The following is a 14179-nucleotide window of genomic DNA, read 5'->3' on the forward strand; positions in this document are numbered from 1 at the left end:
GAAGATTTCCTTGTCTGTGGTCTCTAGGATAACATCCTTACATCTCTCATGTTTTAGAGACCTGCACAGTGAAAGCAGCTTTTTCATTAAAGTGTTATTGAGGATATCAAAAAGAGCAAACCAAAAGTTTACATGTTTTAGATAATTTCGTTCCCATATAGGAAACAAGTATTAGGTAGGTACAACCGTTACACTTAAGGAAAAAAGTGCAAATCAGCAAAGTTAAGAAATTAAGTTCACAGTTCAAGTACATGAGGAAGGTGACATCTACCAGTGACTGTGCAAGCTGATTGCATGCATTGTCCATTGTTCATTAAAAAGCCTAAAAGGCAACAAAACAACCACATGTGATGCCTAAGGGAAGATACATCAGGACAGAGAATGAGAATATCTGCTGTCTTAAGGCACGATTAAGAACTTTTTCCAAGCAGTTAGAACAGGCATTTCCTACTGTATCTTTGTGAAAAAAGTGTCCAGGAGGTGGATGCTAAAAGCTAGGCCATCTGTATCACATAAGCAGTAGGTGACAGTAGAAGGAGGCTCTTGAACTTCCCTTCTCCAAGGCAGCAGCTTTTCACAGTTGACTTCCTGAAGTAGCATGTCTTCAGAGGCAACTGAAGTGATTTTACATCTGTGTTTGTTCTGGGCTGTTTGTTTCTTCTACCTGAAGCTGCAGCCAGCTCCAATCTAAAGCCTGAAGAATAAACAGTTAAAACTACAAAGTTCAATGCTAGCTGGCAGTTGAGATTTCTCCAGAGCGAAGGGGAGGCAATTTAAAAGATTTAAAAATTTTACTGTGAACAAGTTGGTCAATATAGTTTTATGATGAACCATACAACTGCCGTAAAGGAAACCCTTAAGCTACTGTTATTTTCTCTAATATTTTACTTTCTTTTCAATATTCTGCTTTATTAAATAAGCATCCGTGCCCACCAATGTATTGCCACCACAAGAACATCCCAATTTTAAGAGCGCAATTTTGCAGCATTTTTGTAGAACAGCCAAACACCTTCCCCTGTCCCTTACTGTTCGGCACAACTTAAGTCCCCAGCGCCTGGCTCCCATTCTCAGCAAGCAGGGAACATGTCAGTCAGCAGTTCAAGTGGGGGAATGGGTGTTTTGTATCTCCCACAACTCCTACTCTCTCCTTGTCCAAGAGAGTAATATGCAGATTTCTATTAGCCACATTACTTATTGGTGGCAAAGTTACACAAGCAGAAGTTTGAAGCCATGAGCTTCCCCAGTCCCTTTATAAAAGAATATAAAATATGTTACCATGAAGCTCTGCTCCTGATCCTTCATTGTGTCATGCATCACATTTTCTAGTTGGCTACAGAGTTTCTGTGATTCCAGCAGTAGCTCCTCACTGAAAGGGACAATTATTACACAATTATTTTCCATGGCTGTTTTGTTTAAAGAGATGCTGCCTCTACCTTTAAGAAATATTTCTAGCAGGTATGCTGCAGAGCACTGAAGAATATTAACCTTTACCAGTCAGCTAAGCTAGTAATCCATACTGCAACTGGGAAAGTCAGTGGCATTCCCAGATTTACCGGGACAGGGGAAAGGAAGCATGTTCCAAGTTGGAGTTGGGTTCTTACTACGTGGAGTCACTGTTGCTAGAGAAAAAGTTGCAGAACAGCCTATGTACTAAAGGATACAAATAAACAAACCAACGGCTGTCATTCCAACTGGTGACCCAGTTCATTTAAGCAAGCCAGAACTACACGTGCTTGGTTATAGCAGTGTCTCCTTTATGATATAGCTCAGCTACTATCATAACAATGCTCCAACAACTCCTGTTGGCAGTGTACTTCAAGTGAGCCCAACCATTCCAGATAAAACAAACCCTTTATCATTGAGGCAGGGGCAAGTGAAGCTATACATTATTCCCTGTTTTTCATAAGGAAGATTCACAAGCCCCAGGAAGTCCAGCTGCTAGGTAGGTAAGAGTGCTGACAATGGAAGCTGAACACAAAGCATAAAATGTGAGAAAGCCTGTGTGTCATTATTTCACAAAGCAGGAGCCCCAGCTTTGTAGTGCTAGCATTAGCAGCTACAGAACTCCAGACTTTGCCTCACCTTTTCCTGACAGATTCTGATAAATTGTAGGTTCCAGAAGGTACCTGCAGCAGCAGCTGACCAGGGCTACCAAGACGTGACGTGTTCATGCTCTCTGGACTGCCAGTAACAGGACCACGTACTTTACTCTGAAGAAGACAGAAGATTCAGATTGCAATTATTTCCACTAATTTCCAGCAGCCAGGAGTATGAGACAGCCTGGAACTTGGCTTTAATACTAATTCAAAATAACAGAGAAAAGAACCATAGGACATACTAAATTTACTATTTTTATTTCAGTAACCTGTGCTACAAACCATATTTTCAGGTTAAACTGAAGTTCTTATTTTACTTACACAAGCAATTTTCAGCAAGTTCCACAGTTCTTTCTGTCGTTTCTCCTGAAGCCTAACAACCGTTTCCTCATCTTCATTCATCAGATTCATCACTTTCTCCACTTTGGGGAACAATTCCAGTGCCTTCTGCTTGCAAACTACAGTTTTACTATTAAAAAAAAAAAATCAGATCACACATGGGCAACTGCAGTAGGGGGAACATTTCTGAAGTTTCTTATTTCCTGTAACACTCAGATCTCATTAGCTGTACACACTGGTTTTTAAACCTCTAGAACAAAACCTCTTGCTGAAAGAGAAAATGCTTTCTCTCAACTCTCAATAGAAGCTGACTCTACAAAGCTCACCTGAGCTGAGCATAAATGACTCGCACTTTTTTTTCAAAGGTCTGGATTGCCTGTAGGAGCAGTCGTACTATTTCTTGGCTGTCACCGCTTGTCCTCTGATCTGGAATGAGAGTCAAGAGTATTACACAGAAAGGTAGGCTTATAGGACAGGGTGAGAAGATTCTTAGTGGCTTGTTTCCACTGCTGCTTCAATCCTGAAACATCCCAAGTTCAGGGCATGCAAGTTTGAGTGGAACGAACTGCACTGGATTTTAGCCGCCACCTTCTTCAAAACGATGAGAATTGGAAAGCAGAGTTGGTAGGTTGGGTCTAATGCCTTGGGGCTGTATAGCTGCTCAAAGGAACAGCTATGTCTTTCATCCTTCCTACACAGAAGCAGCAGCATATGCTTGCAGCAACAGCTTGCTTTGAGAAGAGCTCCAGAGGAGTTTCAAGAAGAGCTCAGAAGGCACCAAGAAAGCAAGGCTGGCCTAGTTTAAAACTGACTCCCTGACTCCCCTCTCCAAAAAAGGCAAGTCCAGCAGAGTCCATGTGCAGCTAGCATACGGGCAGGCCTAGAATGCAGAGAAAGTTTTCTCAGTGCTTCTTGCTGCATCTCCAAAGTTACTATCCACACCAAGCAAGCTGACCTTGAGCTAAAAATGTCTTTTACCTCTTGGCTTCTCTCTCAATCTCCGGTACAGCTCTCTGGCTTGTTCTTCTCTAGAAGAAAAAGGCACAGAACACAAAGGACTTCTCTAGAACCTAAATTACGAACAAGTAGTTCAAGAACTCAAATCTTTTATATACCAGCCTGCCATTTCAGACCTATGACAGGTAAGGAATCAAAAACTGTCTTTTAAAGTCCTCCCAGTCCCCCATAATTTGGGCTGAAGAGGTAGCACTTTCATTGTCCTGCACTGAGTAAGCGTAGCTCGCAATAGTCCTGCATCTGAAGTTCAAGGTAGTTCAACTCACAAATCCTCCAGTGTTCCTCCTTGTTTACGACCTAGTGGGCTTCTCTGCAGGTCCACAATGTCTGTCTGCAGGGCCATCATCCTCTTCACTAGCTGATCCACATCATCCTCCTGAAAGCAGGGCGGAACATAAGCAATGGGATAGTTTCATACTAAGAGACGCTACCACTCACACTGGCTCTTCCTTTCTCATTCACATTTCTAAACACATCAGCAAGATGCAAACCAGAGTCTTGGACAAAGACAAATGAGAATATGAGTAATTTCAATTCAAGGAAATTAGCTTGGTGCTCTGGGGTAAAACAACTTTCAAGAATTTTTTGATAAAAAATTCAGCCTGCGACAAAGAGCCACTGAAGGGTCAGACTTTGTAGTAAATGTACTGCTATTCCAGATCTCTTCTCTCATCCTATCCATCACTGCTTTTCCCCTTTTCCCTCAGCACACAACCACATCCTCTCCTGGCACACCAAATTCTGCTTTTGACTTGACCTCATTTACATGCAGAAGCTGCCGCTTGTTAGACAGCCATTCTGCCCTCTGCCTCCTCCCAACAGAACAGGACCAAGTGTTGGAGAAGAATAAGATACCAACTACTCACATTTCACTCCTCATCTGGGAGCAATGGTCCTTGGCTCTACTTACAGGGGTTACACTGTCTTGTGTCAAAAGGCTGAATGCCTTACTGGGAGCAGGTACGGAATGTGCACCAAGAATGGGAAATTGTTGCCTTTCCAAAATTCAAGACTGATGCTTAAAATTCTTGTGTTCAATCATCTAATCATTTGCCTTCCCATTCAGTTTAACCTATGTTCTGTATCCTGTTTTCAGCTATCCTGGCTCCAGGACTGCGTTAGCAGGACATCCGAGCACAACCACTGCAAAATCTCCTCGCACATTCCCCAAGATCTCCCATTTTCCCCTAAGCCTTACAAACACAGCAAGCTTCATGAAGTACTGGCAATGGACAAAAATGGTGCAAACCAAGGCAGTGTGACATCTGGAATCAGCCCAGACACAAGAAGTTTATATTTAAGGGAGGACAATGATGGGCGGGGCGAAGCAAAGAAAAACAAGCCTCTTTTTCTTTAGGATAAGTAGTTAGATTTAGAAACATACCCGCCCACAAAGTTCCACAGCTTGCTCCATCTCTTTCCAGGCAAAGAGCAGCTTCTCAGAAGCTACAGGAATGGAAGAAGAGTGATTGCTTTTCTCAGGTTCATACAGGAAAAGGTAGATACTTCGTGGGGATAAGAGGCATAAAAAGACCTCTGTTTGCCAGATGCTATACTCACTAATTCCAAATTCAATCTGCTCTTTATACTTCTCCAGATCGATTTGGATGCTTGTTTTAAAGAAGTCCAGCTTTGCTTTCAGCTGCTGGGAAAGGGAGGCCATAGAATTCTTCATCTTCGAGAGGGTACTATTGTAACGCAACAGATTCATCCTGCATGGACAAGAAAGGTCCTATTACCCTCCCAAACTAAAAACGCAGACTTCCACTTATATCAAAAGTAGATACTTCAGAGTGTAGCAGTGAGCACAAAAGCAGTTGTCTCAGAGGACGGAACTCTCAGCTTTTCACTAATCGTTAATGGCTCCACTCATGGGCTTCCCCATTCCAACAGGGTCCCATTCCTGTCCTTTCCCTTTCACCAGGGAGAAAAGGCAGAGATAAATATTCTAGAGAAACTGCCACCGTACATGGCTGCTCGCTGCCCCTGCTGAAGCCGGTTACAGTCCTCTTTCAGCATCCGGATTGTGTGCCAGATCTGACCCCACACTTTCCGCAGCTGGAAAAAGTGGAGATTCTTCTTTGGATCCTGAACTGGAAACAGAGGGGGGGGGGGGGGGAGGGAAACGTATGTATCAGCATGAAGCCTAAAAGTAGTGTTATCACATGACAAAACAGACCAAAATATCATTCCTTTGAGGGGCATGTTACCTCTTGCAAAGCCTACAGTTGGCTAACCTCTATGCAGCTTCCCCAGTATATCAAAAATCAAACACTTCCTCTCCTCAGTTATTTTGACAAATTGAATGAATGCTATGCCAGTCCATTTTACTGCTTCTTCAGTCCCAATATGCAACAGCTCTCTCTACTCTTTGCACGTGAAACAGTCTACAGAACACAGGCAGCCCTCTCAACATGGACAACCTCTCATATTCATGCTAGAGAAAGTCCTTACGGATGCAGTCAACACTTTCCGGATGAGGACGCAAGGCAACCTGAGCCTCATAGGCAACCTTCTGGTTATCAAAGAGGAAGAGGAGGTCTGTGTCTGCAGCTGCAGTATCATTCACCTGCAGAAGACAAAAGACCCAACTAGGTTCTCAGAAAAAGCAAGCCTCAGTAACACCATAAACAGAATGTTCTTCCTCAGCCTAACAAAGACTGAACACCAAAGGCAACAGGGTGCCTATTCTGCAAGGTCTGTTAGGTCTGTGTGGTTACTATGACAAAAGCCTGCCAGCACAGCAGGGAGTGCTGTGCTCCCAAAATGAGAGCAGTGCCTGCTGATTCACTCAACAGCAAGGGAGTATTCAGACTCACCTTGCTATCAGCTATATGTTTAGTGGCCAACTTCTGAGAAAACAATGCAAGTCCAGCTTCCTGCAGTAGCTCCTGGTCCTGTTCTGGGATTCCTGTATCTGACTGGATCCTCGCTTTCACAGACTGCAGAGTCTCCTCCTCTGTCACAGGGTAGGTGTGTACAGTTCCCGTAACCATGTTCAAAACATGAAGCAACTACAAGAAAAGTAGCGTGACATAGAAGGGCTGAAGATACATTGGTCATGTCTGAGCAGAGATCTCAGGACTGAGACATTGGCCACTGATAAACTGTTCAAAGCACTTGCAGGGCTCAAGAAGTCACTTCGCAGCTACTTCATAACATTATGCCAAAGTCCTTGTCCTCCATCAACCGGAAGAGAGGCCACATGGCAAATAAACAGCTTCAGCCACAGAATCCTCTACCAGAATATGGAACCAAGCACACACAGAAGCTATTTGCCACTCCCAACAAGCTCAGGGAGTATTTGTACTCAAATAAGCAAGAGGCAAGCACCTGTCACTAACTGTTAGGAGGCAGCTAAATGAGATTCTGTGCTGCTCCTCCTCCTAGGTCTATGACGCAAGCCTCTTCTCCCATGGGCTACAACAGGCAACTGCTCTCTGGAAAACTTTTCAGGGTAATATGGACCCATTGCTCACCTTCAAGTTCAAAATGTCATCCAAAGCTTTGAAACACCCATTGGGTCCATACGTAGGATCTGTACCTCTCTGCCGTGGGTGCCACATTAACATGAGTTGCAGCCATTTCTCGAGCCTCCCAGCCAAAACACTGAAGGACCAAAACAAGGAGGGGATCAGAAGAGGTAAAAGTGCATTTGCAGTCACCATATGGCCTGGTCTCTGCAGGAGGACTGACAAACAACTTCACCCCACCCTGCCCCAATCACAAATGCAGTGTTTAGAAGGCAGAAATAGAGACTCACAACTACACAAGTCTGACAAGGGACACAAGCATTGTTTGTGTCATGCACTCAACTTATTCACAGATTAACACAGTAAGGCATATAATATAAACCTGGTGCTTTTGCAGAAGAAACAGTTTATCCCAGCATAGCATAACAGATTTGTAGCCCTCACCTGTTTAGATTGTTTGGGCAGGGTAAACTGCTAGAAAATTTGACTTCTCCAGATAAGTCTTCTGAAACGACAATATCCAGCTCACTCTTCTGTCGCACTTTTGTATGCCTAATGAATTCAAGCAAGTATAATTGTGAAATTATCACCTGCCTTTCCCAGCCTGCACATTAGTAGGCTCTTAAAGCTACACTTGACAGATGTAAGACAGATGCTGCTTTGGTTTCTGCTACCTGCCCTGCAGGAGTCAGTCCTGATCCCAGAGAGCAAGTACCAGGAACACTGAACTTGCTCAGGTAGGTCAAACTCCTGTGAAGGGAGTCAGTCTCCATAAGGGCAAGTAACATAGGGACATTGCCCTAAGAATCAAGGGACCACACTTCTACTTCCCGTAAACACAACAGTCACATTGCATGCACTCTTCTTATCACCTGGCCCCAGCTCACTCACCATTGCACTGGCTGCCAGTTGGGTAGGAATGGTCGGAAGCCTGTAATGCACTCAAAGGCCAGTGTGCCAAAGCTCCAGTAATCCACCGTCACTGTATACTTCTGCTGTTCCAGCAGCTCTGGAGCCTGAGACAGTTTACACACACATGAGACAAAGCCACCCGTCTCTTAGCTCTCTCTATCCCTTAAGAGCTCATTAACGTTTGTACAACAGATTAAAGACAGTGCCGAACGCTCTGCCTCTCACGAGCTTCCGAGATCCTCTCAGAGTGAACAGCAGAGGTTATTGGCACTCCTGCTTCTTATTTACAACAGACATAGCTAGCAGACACTGTGAAAACCCAGTGTCAGCAAAAAAAGTCACCTTCGCTAGCTGCAGCACCCCAAATGTACCCAACACCACGACAAGTACTTCAGCCCAGCCCAAAGCCTGATAACAGTTAACTATCCCACTGCAACGTGGTAGCTGCTCTTCTAGCTGAATTCCTTCCTTACCAAGTACTGTAGAGTCCCAACAAAGGATGTGCATAGGCTACCCTGATCCAACTCCTTAGCATAACCAAGGTCAATGATTTTGTGTATTAACTGAAACACACAACAGAGAATAAGAACACTAAAGAGAAGTCCTGTTAAAAGCACACCATACAGCAGAGAAAGAAAAGGTTCAGCTCTTCAAGGTATGCAGGAAAGGTGCCACCGAAGAGATGGAAGTGGAAATGTGAGGCTCCTGTAGATTCCTAAAACCACAAAGTATGTAAAGTTGTCATTGGCTTGATACACACAGAGCTGGAGACATTACTCCAGCTAATTCAGATCTTTGGTCAATCGGTACAGTCTGGTTCTTTCCTTAATAGTTGGAAGTCAAAATGTCAGGTGTTACCAGAAGTCTAATACAACCTTTCATCTAAGCTGTACACAGAATACTGTTCATCTGACACACAGATCTGAGCTAGCTGTTATCCTGGGTTGAGTGCTCTTGCAGAGGGACCACTGTAACTGCACGAAGCACATGCATGTTCCTCTTACACTTACTTGTCTGTGCAGGCAGACACACCTGGTTCCTGCTTACCCTTTGCTCTCCTTGTTGCAGCACAATGTTCTCTGGTTTCAAGTCTCTGTGGATGATCCTGTTCTCATGAAGGTACCTGAGAGCAGAAGCTGAGACACAGAAAAAGCCACTTGTAAGAGTATAACTAACAGTACCTAGCATGAGCTCAGTAAGGATTCATTGCTACCTACTGTAAGCATGGCTTGGGGGTCAAACTTTGTACAATCACACACACAATGAAACATCAAGTGCAAGAGGAAAAGCTGGTGCCAAACACTTCTGGACACAAACAGATTTTGCTCTCTGGGTCCTCCCTCACGCCCTTCTTGTAAATTGGAATAACACCGCCTAGCTTCCAGTCAGCAGGGACCTCTCCAGACTCCCAAGACCTTTGGTAGATGATCAAGAGGGCTCCTGCCATAACATCTGCTAGCTCCTTCAGTACTCTGGGGTGAATCCCATCAGGCCCCATGGACTTGTGAACGTTCAGCCGACACAGCTGGTCCCTTACAATTTCAGTGTCCACAAATGGAAAGTCACTGTTCCCACACTCACGGTCCTCCAACTCAGGGGACCAGGTAGCCCAAGGTCTATCAGTATTATTAAAGACTGTGGCAAAAAAAAGCATTGAATGCCTCCGCTTTTTCTTCATCCCTATTAGTCAGGTGACCATCTTCAACAAGTATCGATCCAATGTTTTCTTTAGACCTTCTCTTGCTATTTATTAACAGACTTTAAAAAGCCTTTCTTGTTGACTGACACAACACTGGCCAGTTTCAACTCTAATTGAGCTTTGGCTATTCATGTCTCCTCCCTGCATATACTAACCACAGCTCTATAATCTTCCTGCGAAGCCTGACCTTGCTTCCAGAGATCACACAATTTATTTTTCCTCTTGAGCTCCATGAGGAGTTCCCTGTTCAGCCAAGCTGGTCTTCTGCCCTGCTTCCTTGACTTACGACACACTGGAATTGCCTGCTCCTGTGCTTCTAAAAGGTGGTTCTTAAAAACTGGCCACCACTCATGGACTCCTCCTAAGCTCTCAAAAGCAGATTCACAGGGTACTCTGCTAAATAGCTCCCTGAATAGCTTGAAGTTTGCTCTTTTGAAGTCCAGGGTGGCAATTCTGCTGTCCTTTTTTTCTCATTACACTGAAAATTTTAAACTCAACGATTGCATGATCACTATGGCCAAGACAGCCGTCACCTACCATCAAATCTCCCACAAGTCCTTCTCTATTCACAAATCACAAGTCTAGGAGGGCATCTTTCCTAGTTGGCTGAGTACTTGTGACAAGAAGTTATCTCCCACAAACTTCAAGAATTTCCAAGACCTGCTTGTCACAGTAGTATGATATTCCCAGTTGATGTCTGGGAAGCTGAAATCTCCCATAAGGACAAGGGCTAGCAATTCAGAAATTTCTCCTAATTGCCTATGGAATAACTCACCAGTGCTAACATCCTGGCTGGGCAACTGAGTGGCTATACTCAGCTTTTCTTTACCTATCTTATCCAAGAATCCAAAAGCTGCTCTGCCTTGTCCACAAGGTGTTCTTCTCCCCATTCCACCTGCAAAATTCTTCATAGGGAATTTCTACGCAACATACTTTCCCTGCTCAGAACCACTGAGACCTCAAAACTGGCAGACTGATGAATTCCACCTATACTAGAAAGACAAAAATCTCATCTTAAGAATACACAAAAGCAGAATAAACGCCTTCTATTTTCTCACACTTGCTCAAGTTAATACCTTAATATATTTCCCCTCCTGTGGATAAAAAGCAAAAATCATGGTGCTAGGAAAATTAAAACTTGGCAGTATTTTCATTTTGTGCTTTTCAGCCATGACTCAGGCCTGAGCCAAAAGGACTCACTTTTCTGCTCTCTGATACTTCGTGTCCCTTCTGACAGGGTTGCATTCCCAGACAGAGCTCTCTTGTTCAGTGCAAAATGATCCAGCTAGACTTTCAGAAGTTATCAGCAATATAACTGTCCTTCTCCTGAAGGACAGTAACCCTAGAAAGACCAACTAGGCATGCACTGTAAGCGATCAGGAAAACCAGTTATGTCAATAGTCAAAAATATTTCTTATCAGCTACAGTTCAGATCATACAATTGAAAATTTGGGTCTGTCCCTCTTCCCATACATACACAAGCATGTGAACACAAACTTCACTCTAAACATGACCTGCCATTGCCTCTGGTCAGCACTCAGTATCATTTCCTGGTCACTAAGGAGTACAAGGGTGAGGCAGCAGAATACAAATGCTCTGGGAACACAAAGGACAGGAGATAATGCCTAAGAGTCACACCTGCAGTAAAAATGATGACAAATGCACATTTATTCTCTTGCCACAAGCTCACTTTCTAAGCATACATCTGCCCCAAACACACTTCTTCAACATCTTCTCTCTAAAGCCTTAGCACCTGTCCAGTTTTGCCTCAGCTGCACCTCAGTAAGATCACAACATAGCCTGACCAAAAAACTCCACCCTAAAAGTCCTTTGCACCAGAACTGTCTAAAATTCCACATAGTAGTTGCCCAAATGCTAATGGAAACCCACTGATCACACACATGCTGAAGTCCTGATGATCAGCTGTTAAGCTGAGGGTGGAGACTGATTTGCATCATAAATCAGAGTCACTTGGCAAGTGTTCAGCTATCTAGAACCTTCCACGAAATCCTGAGTGGCATTTTTCCCGGGCAAGAAAATCCATCTCTACACTTTCAAGAACAAAAATCAAAGGTTGGCTCTCCCACAGGGAGGGCTGGCAGAGCAAGACAGGAAACAAGTATACTCTTCAAAGGTCAGTCTAAGATGGAGTCATTAAGGTCACTGCTGCTTACCCTTAGAGCGGATGCAGCACTGAAAGGGCTTCGGTAGTTCAGACAACTGAAGGTACTGCTACCACTTACCAATATCAGATAACAAGATGAGAATAGCTTCTTCCCGCAAGCCACAGCAATTCTCCAGTTGATTCAGGTACTGCAAGAAAACAACACAGAATATAGTCTTTCCCTCCTGTATGAGGCTCACAGTCCCACAAACTCTCATGGATGCAAGAAGTTCCAGTAACAGCAATGAAATTCTCTAGAGGCTAAAAACTCTATGGGATTGTAACCTCTGTTAGCAGCAATTACAGCTTCAGGCCTTGGTCTAACCACATGGGAGGAGAAAAGAGTGGGTGAAAGAAGTCAGCATCACCCCCATTCTCTTCCTTCTACTTGCTCCACCGTTCATAGCCATTTTGCCTGTGCCTGGCAGTATCAGCTCAAATCTCAGCTCTAAGCTCTGGGTTTTATCTATGAGAAGATTACAGCAAAGGTTAGAAAAACAGTAAGATTAGAATTAACATGTGTTATTTTTTCCTGTGACAGATAGGAGTTAATCACTTTCAGGAAGGGTATAGCCCACAGATATACCCTGCCCTGTGATGGTCTTGGCCATACTCACATCCTGTTGCACATCCCCCACACATGCCCTCATCCTCTATGTGCAAACTCCTCACAGTGTCACTTGCAGCCAAACAAATACGAAAAGTTTCAGAAAGCACTTAAGTCTTCAAAAGCTGAACGTAATATCAAGGACCAACCCACCAAAACCTGTTGGTGCCATGACAAGAATTAGGAAGCATCGGGATGTGAAAACAGAAGTTTTACAAGGGAACTTCAATAGAAACCCAAGAAAATCAGCTGAGAAGCTGATCCAGCCCTTGGTCACCATCCCAGAGACCTCACCTTGCGGAGGTCTCCGCCTTGGCAGTACTCCATGGCCAGCAATGGCAAGTCATTTGGTGCAAGCTTCTGCATCCCTTCAGGGACGTCACGGGCAGCCACCACATTGGGATGGTTCAGCCTGAGGAGGGGAAATGAGACAAGTACACATGATGAGTGGAACCAGGGTAACACCTGAAAGACGACTGTTCTGCAATAGCTATGCAGTTTCACGTGCTCACGGTCATCACGCGAAGTCTTACAAGGACAGCAATCCTTTTAGAAACTGAAGTAGTGAATGCTAAAGGTCTGCAATTCATCCAACCTTCATGAACCCAGACTCATCCCAACTCCTCGCATTTCACGTGCAGTCCGTCAACACACACGCACAACAGATCAGCCCAGGAGCTACAGGAAGGTGCCTCGCGAAAGAGCGCGACGCAGTCTCTTGCCACCCTCCAGAAAAGACCCAAACCGCGATCAGACCACCGCATCCTACAAAAATCAATCCGACGCCCCAAAGGACAACCCAGCACGGACGTCAAGCCAGGCAAAAAGAGCAGCCAGGCAGCGGAACTGTCGTAACGCCGAAGGCGGTGACAGCAGCGCCGAAGAAGACCCACGCCTCTGACGAAACACAACGCCAAGTCTTCCTCAGCGCGTACTTTGACGCTCTTGCCCCCGTAGCGGGTCGGGCAGCCTCCCGGAAGAGGCGGCAAGCGGCCGACGGCCTCTCCCAACATTTACCTCAGCGCAGCCGTTAGATCCGCGCTCGAAGGCCGCCCCCGTTCGACCGCCCCCCCCGGGAGGGGGGGGGGCGCTGACGCAACCCCGCCTGGCGGCCACCCCGCCCGGCCCGGCCCGCCTCGACGGCGAGCGGGCACCGGGCGCCGCCCGAACCGGCCCGGCCCGGCCCAGGTCCGGCATCATCGCCCCCGCCCGGGGCCGGCCCGCCTCACCTCTTCATGATCTGTATCTCCAGCGCCCAGCGGTCGCGGTTGCGCGGGCTCAGCTCCTGCCGGCACTGCTTGATGGCCACCTGCTCGCCGGTCTCCTGCGGACACAGCACGGGCTCGGCTGAGCGCGGGCTACCGGGCCGGGCCGGGGGGGGGGGGGGGGGGGGGGGCGGCCACCGCCTACCTTGTTGTGCCAGCGGATGACGTTGCCGAAGCCGCCGGTGCCGAGGCGCTCCTTCATCTCCCAGGGGCCGCAGGTCTGCGCCTGCAGGGCCGGCGGCCGGCTCATGGCGGGGCCGCAGCGCTCGGGCTCCACAGGGCCTGGGCCGCGGCCGACGACGTTTCCGGCTCCGGCGCCGGCGGCGTGTGGCGCGGGCGCCCGCCCGCCCTTAAAGGAGCCGCGCCGCCCGGGCGCGGCGGCAGGTGCGCGGGGGCTGCCGGCCCCGTCGCCAAGGCCGCTCCGCCGGAGAGCGGCGTCGCCGCGATCGTGGCGGCCGCCCTTCTGCCTGGTAGTCGGGGAACTCGGGGTGAGGGGGGGGGGGGAGTAGAGCTCGCGGGCTGCTGAAGCGAAGTAGCAGGGCTGCCGTCTCCTCCCCACAGCTGCTGTAAAACCCGCTGAACCGACCGAAGCGGACCGTTTATCTCG

General features: G+C 46.6%; 1 protein-coding gene across 4 annotated transcripts; it reads right to left on the minus strand.

Annotated features, from left to right (window-relative positions):
* Positions 1 to 127: 127 nt before the first annotated feature.
* IKBKB (inhibitor of nuclear factor kappa B kinase subunit beta) lies at positions 128 to 13884 on the minus strand. Of its 4 annotated transcripts, XM_052806322.1 has the most exons (21): positions 13718 to 13883; positions 13537 to 13631; positions 12602 to 12719; positions 11780 to 11849; positions 8885 to 8973; positions 8311 to 8400; positions 7817 to 7941; positions 7370 to 7477; positions 6932 to 7061; positions 6272 to 6466; positions 5907 to 6021; positions 5422 to 5545; positions 5013 to 5164; positions 4837 to 4898; positions 3719 to 3828; positions 3414 to 3463; positions 2762 to 2861; positions 2418 to 2565; positions 2083 to 2210; positions 1276 to 1366; positions 128 to 694 (listed from the first exon to the last, which is right to left on the minus strand). In XM_052806322.1, the coding sequence occupies exons 1-21, from the start codon at positions 13820 to 13822 to the stop codon at positions 626 to 628; spliced, it is 2274 nt and encodes a 757-aa protein (XP_052662282.1). In that variant the 5' UTR covers positions 13823 to 13883; the 3' UTR covers positions 128 to 625. The 4 variants fall into 4 exon arrangements, with proteins under 4 accessions (XP_052662282.1, XP_052662283.1, XP_052662285.1 ...); XM_052806323.1 differs by lacking the exon at positions 8311 to 8400 and having other exon boundaries at positions 13718 to 13884; XM_052806325.1 differs by lacking the exons at positions 13537 to 13631; positions 13718 to 13883 and adding an exon at positions 13325 to 13373.
* Positions 13885 to 14179: the final 295 nt, after the last annotated feature.

Source organism: Harpia harpyja, chromosome 13 (assembly GCF_026419915.1).
Source record: "Harpia harpyja isolate bHarHar1 chromosome 13, bHarHar1 primary haplotype, whole genome shotgun sequence".
In the NCBI taxonomy this organism is placed as follows: Eukaryota; Metazoa; Chordata; class Aves; order Accipitriformes; family Accipitridae; genus Harpia; species Harpia harpyja.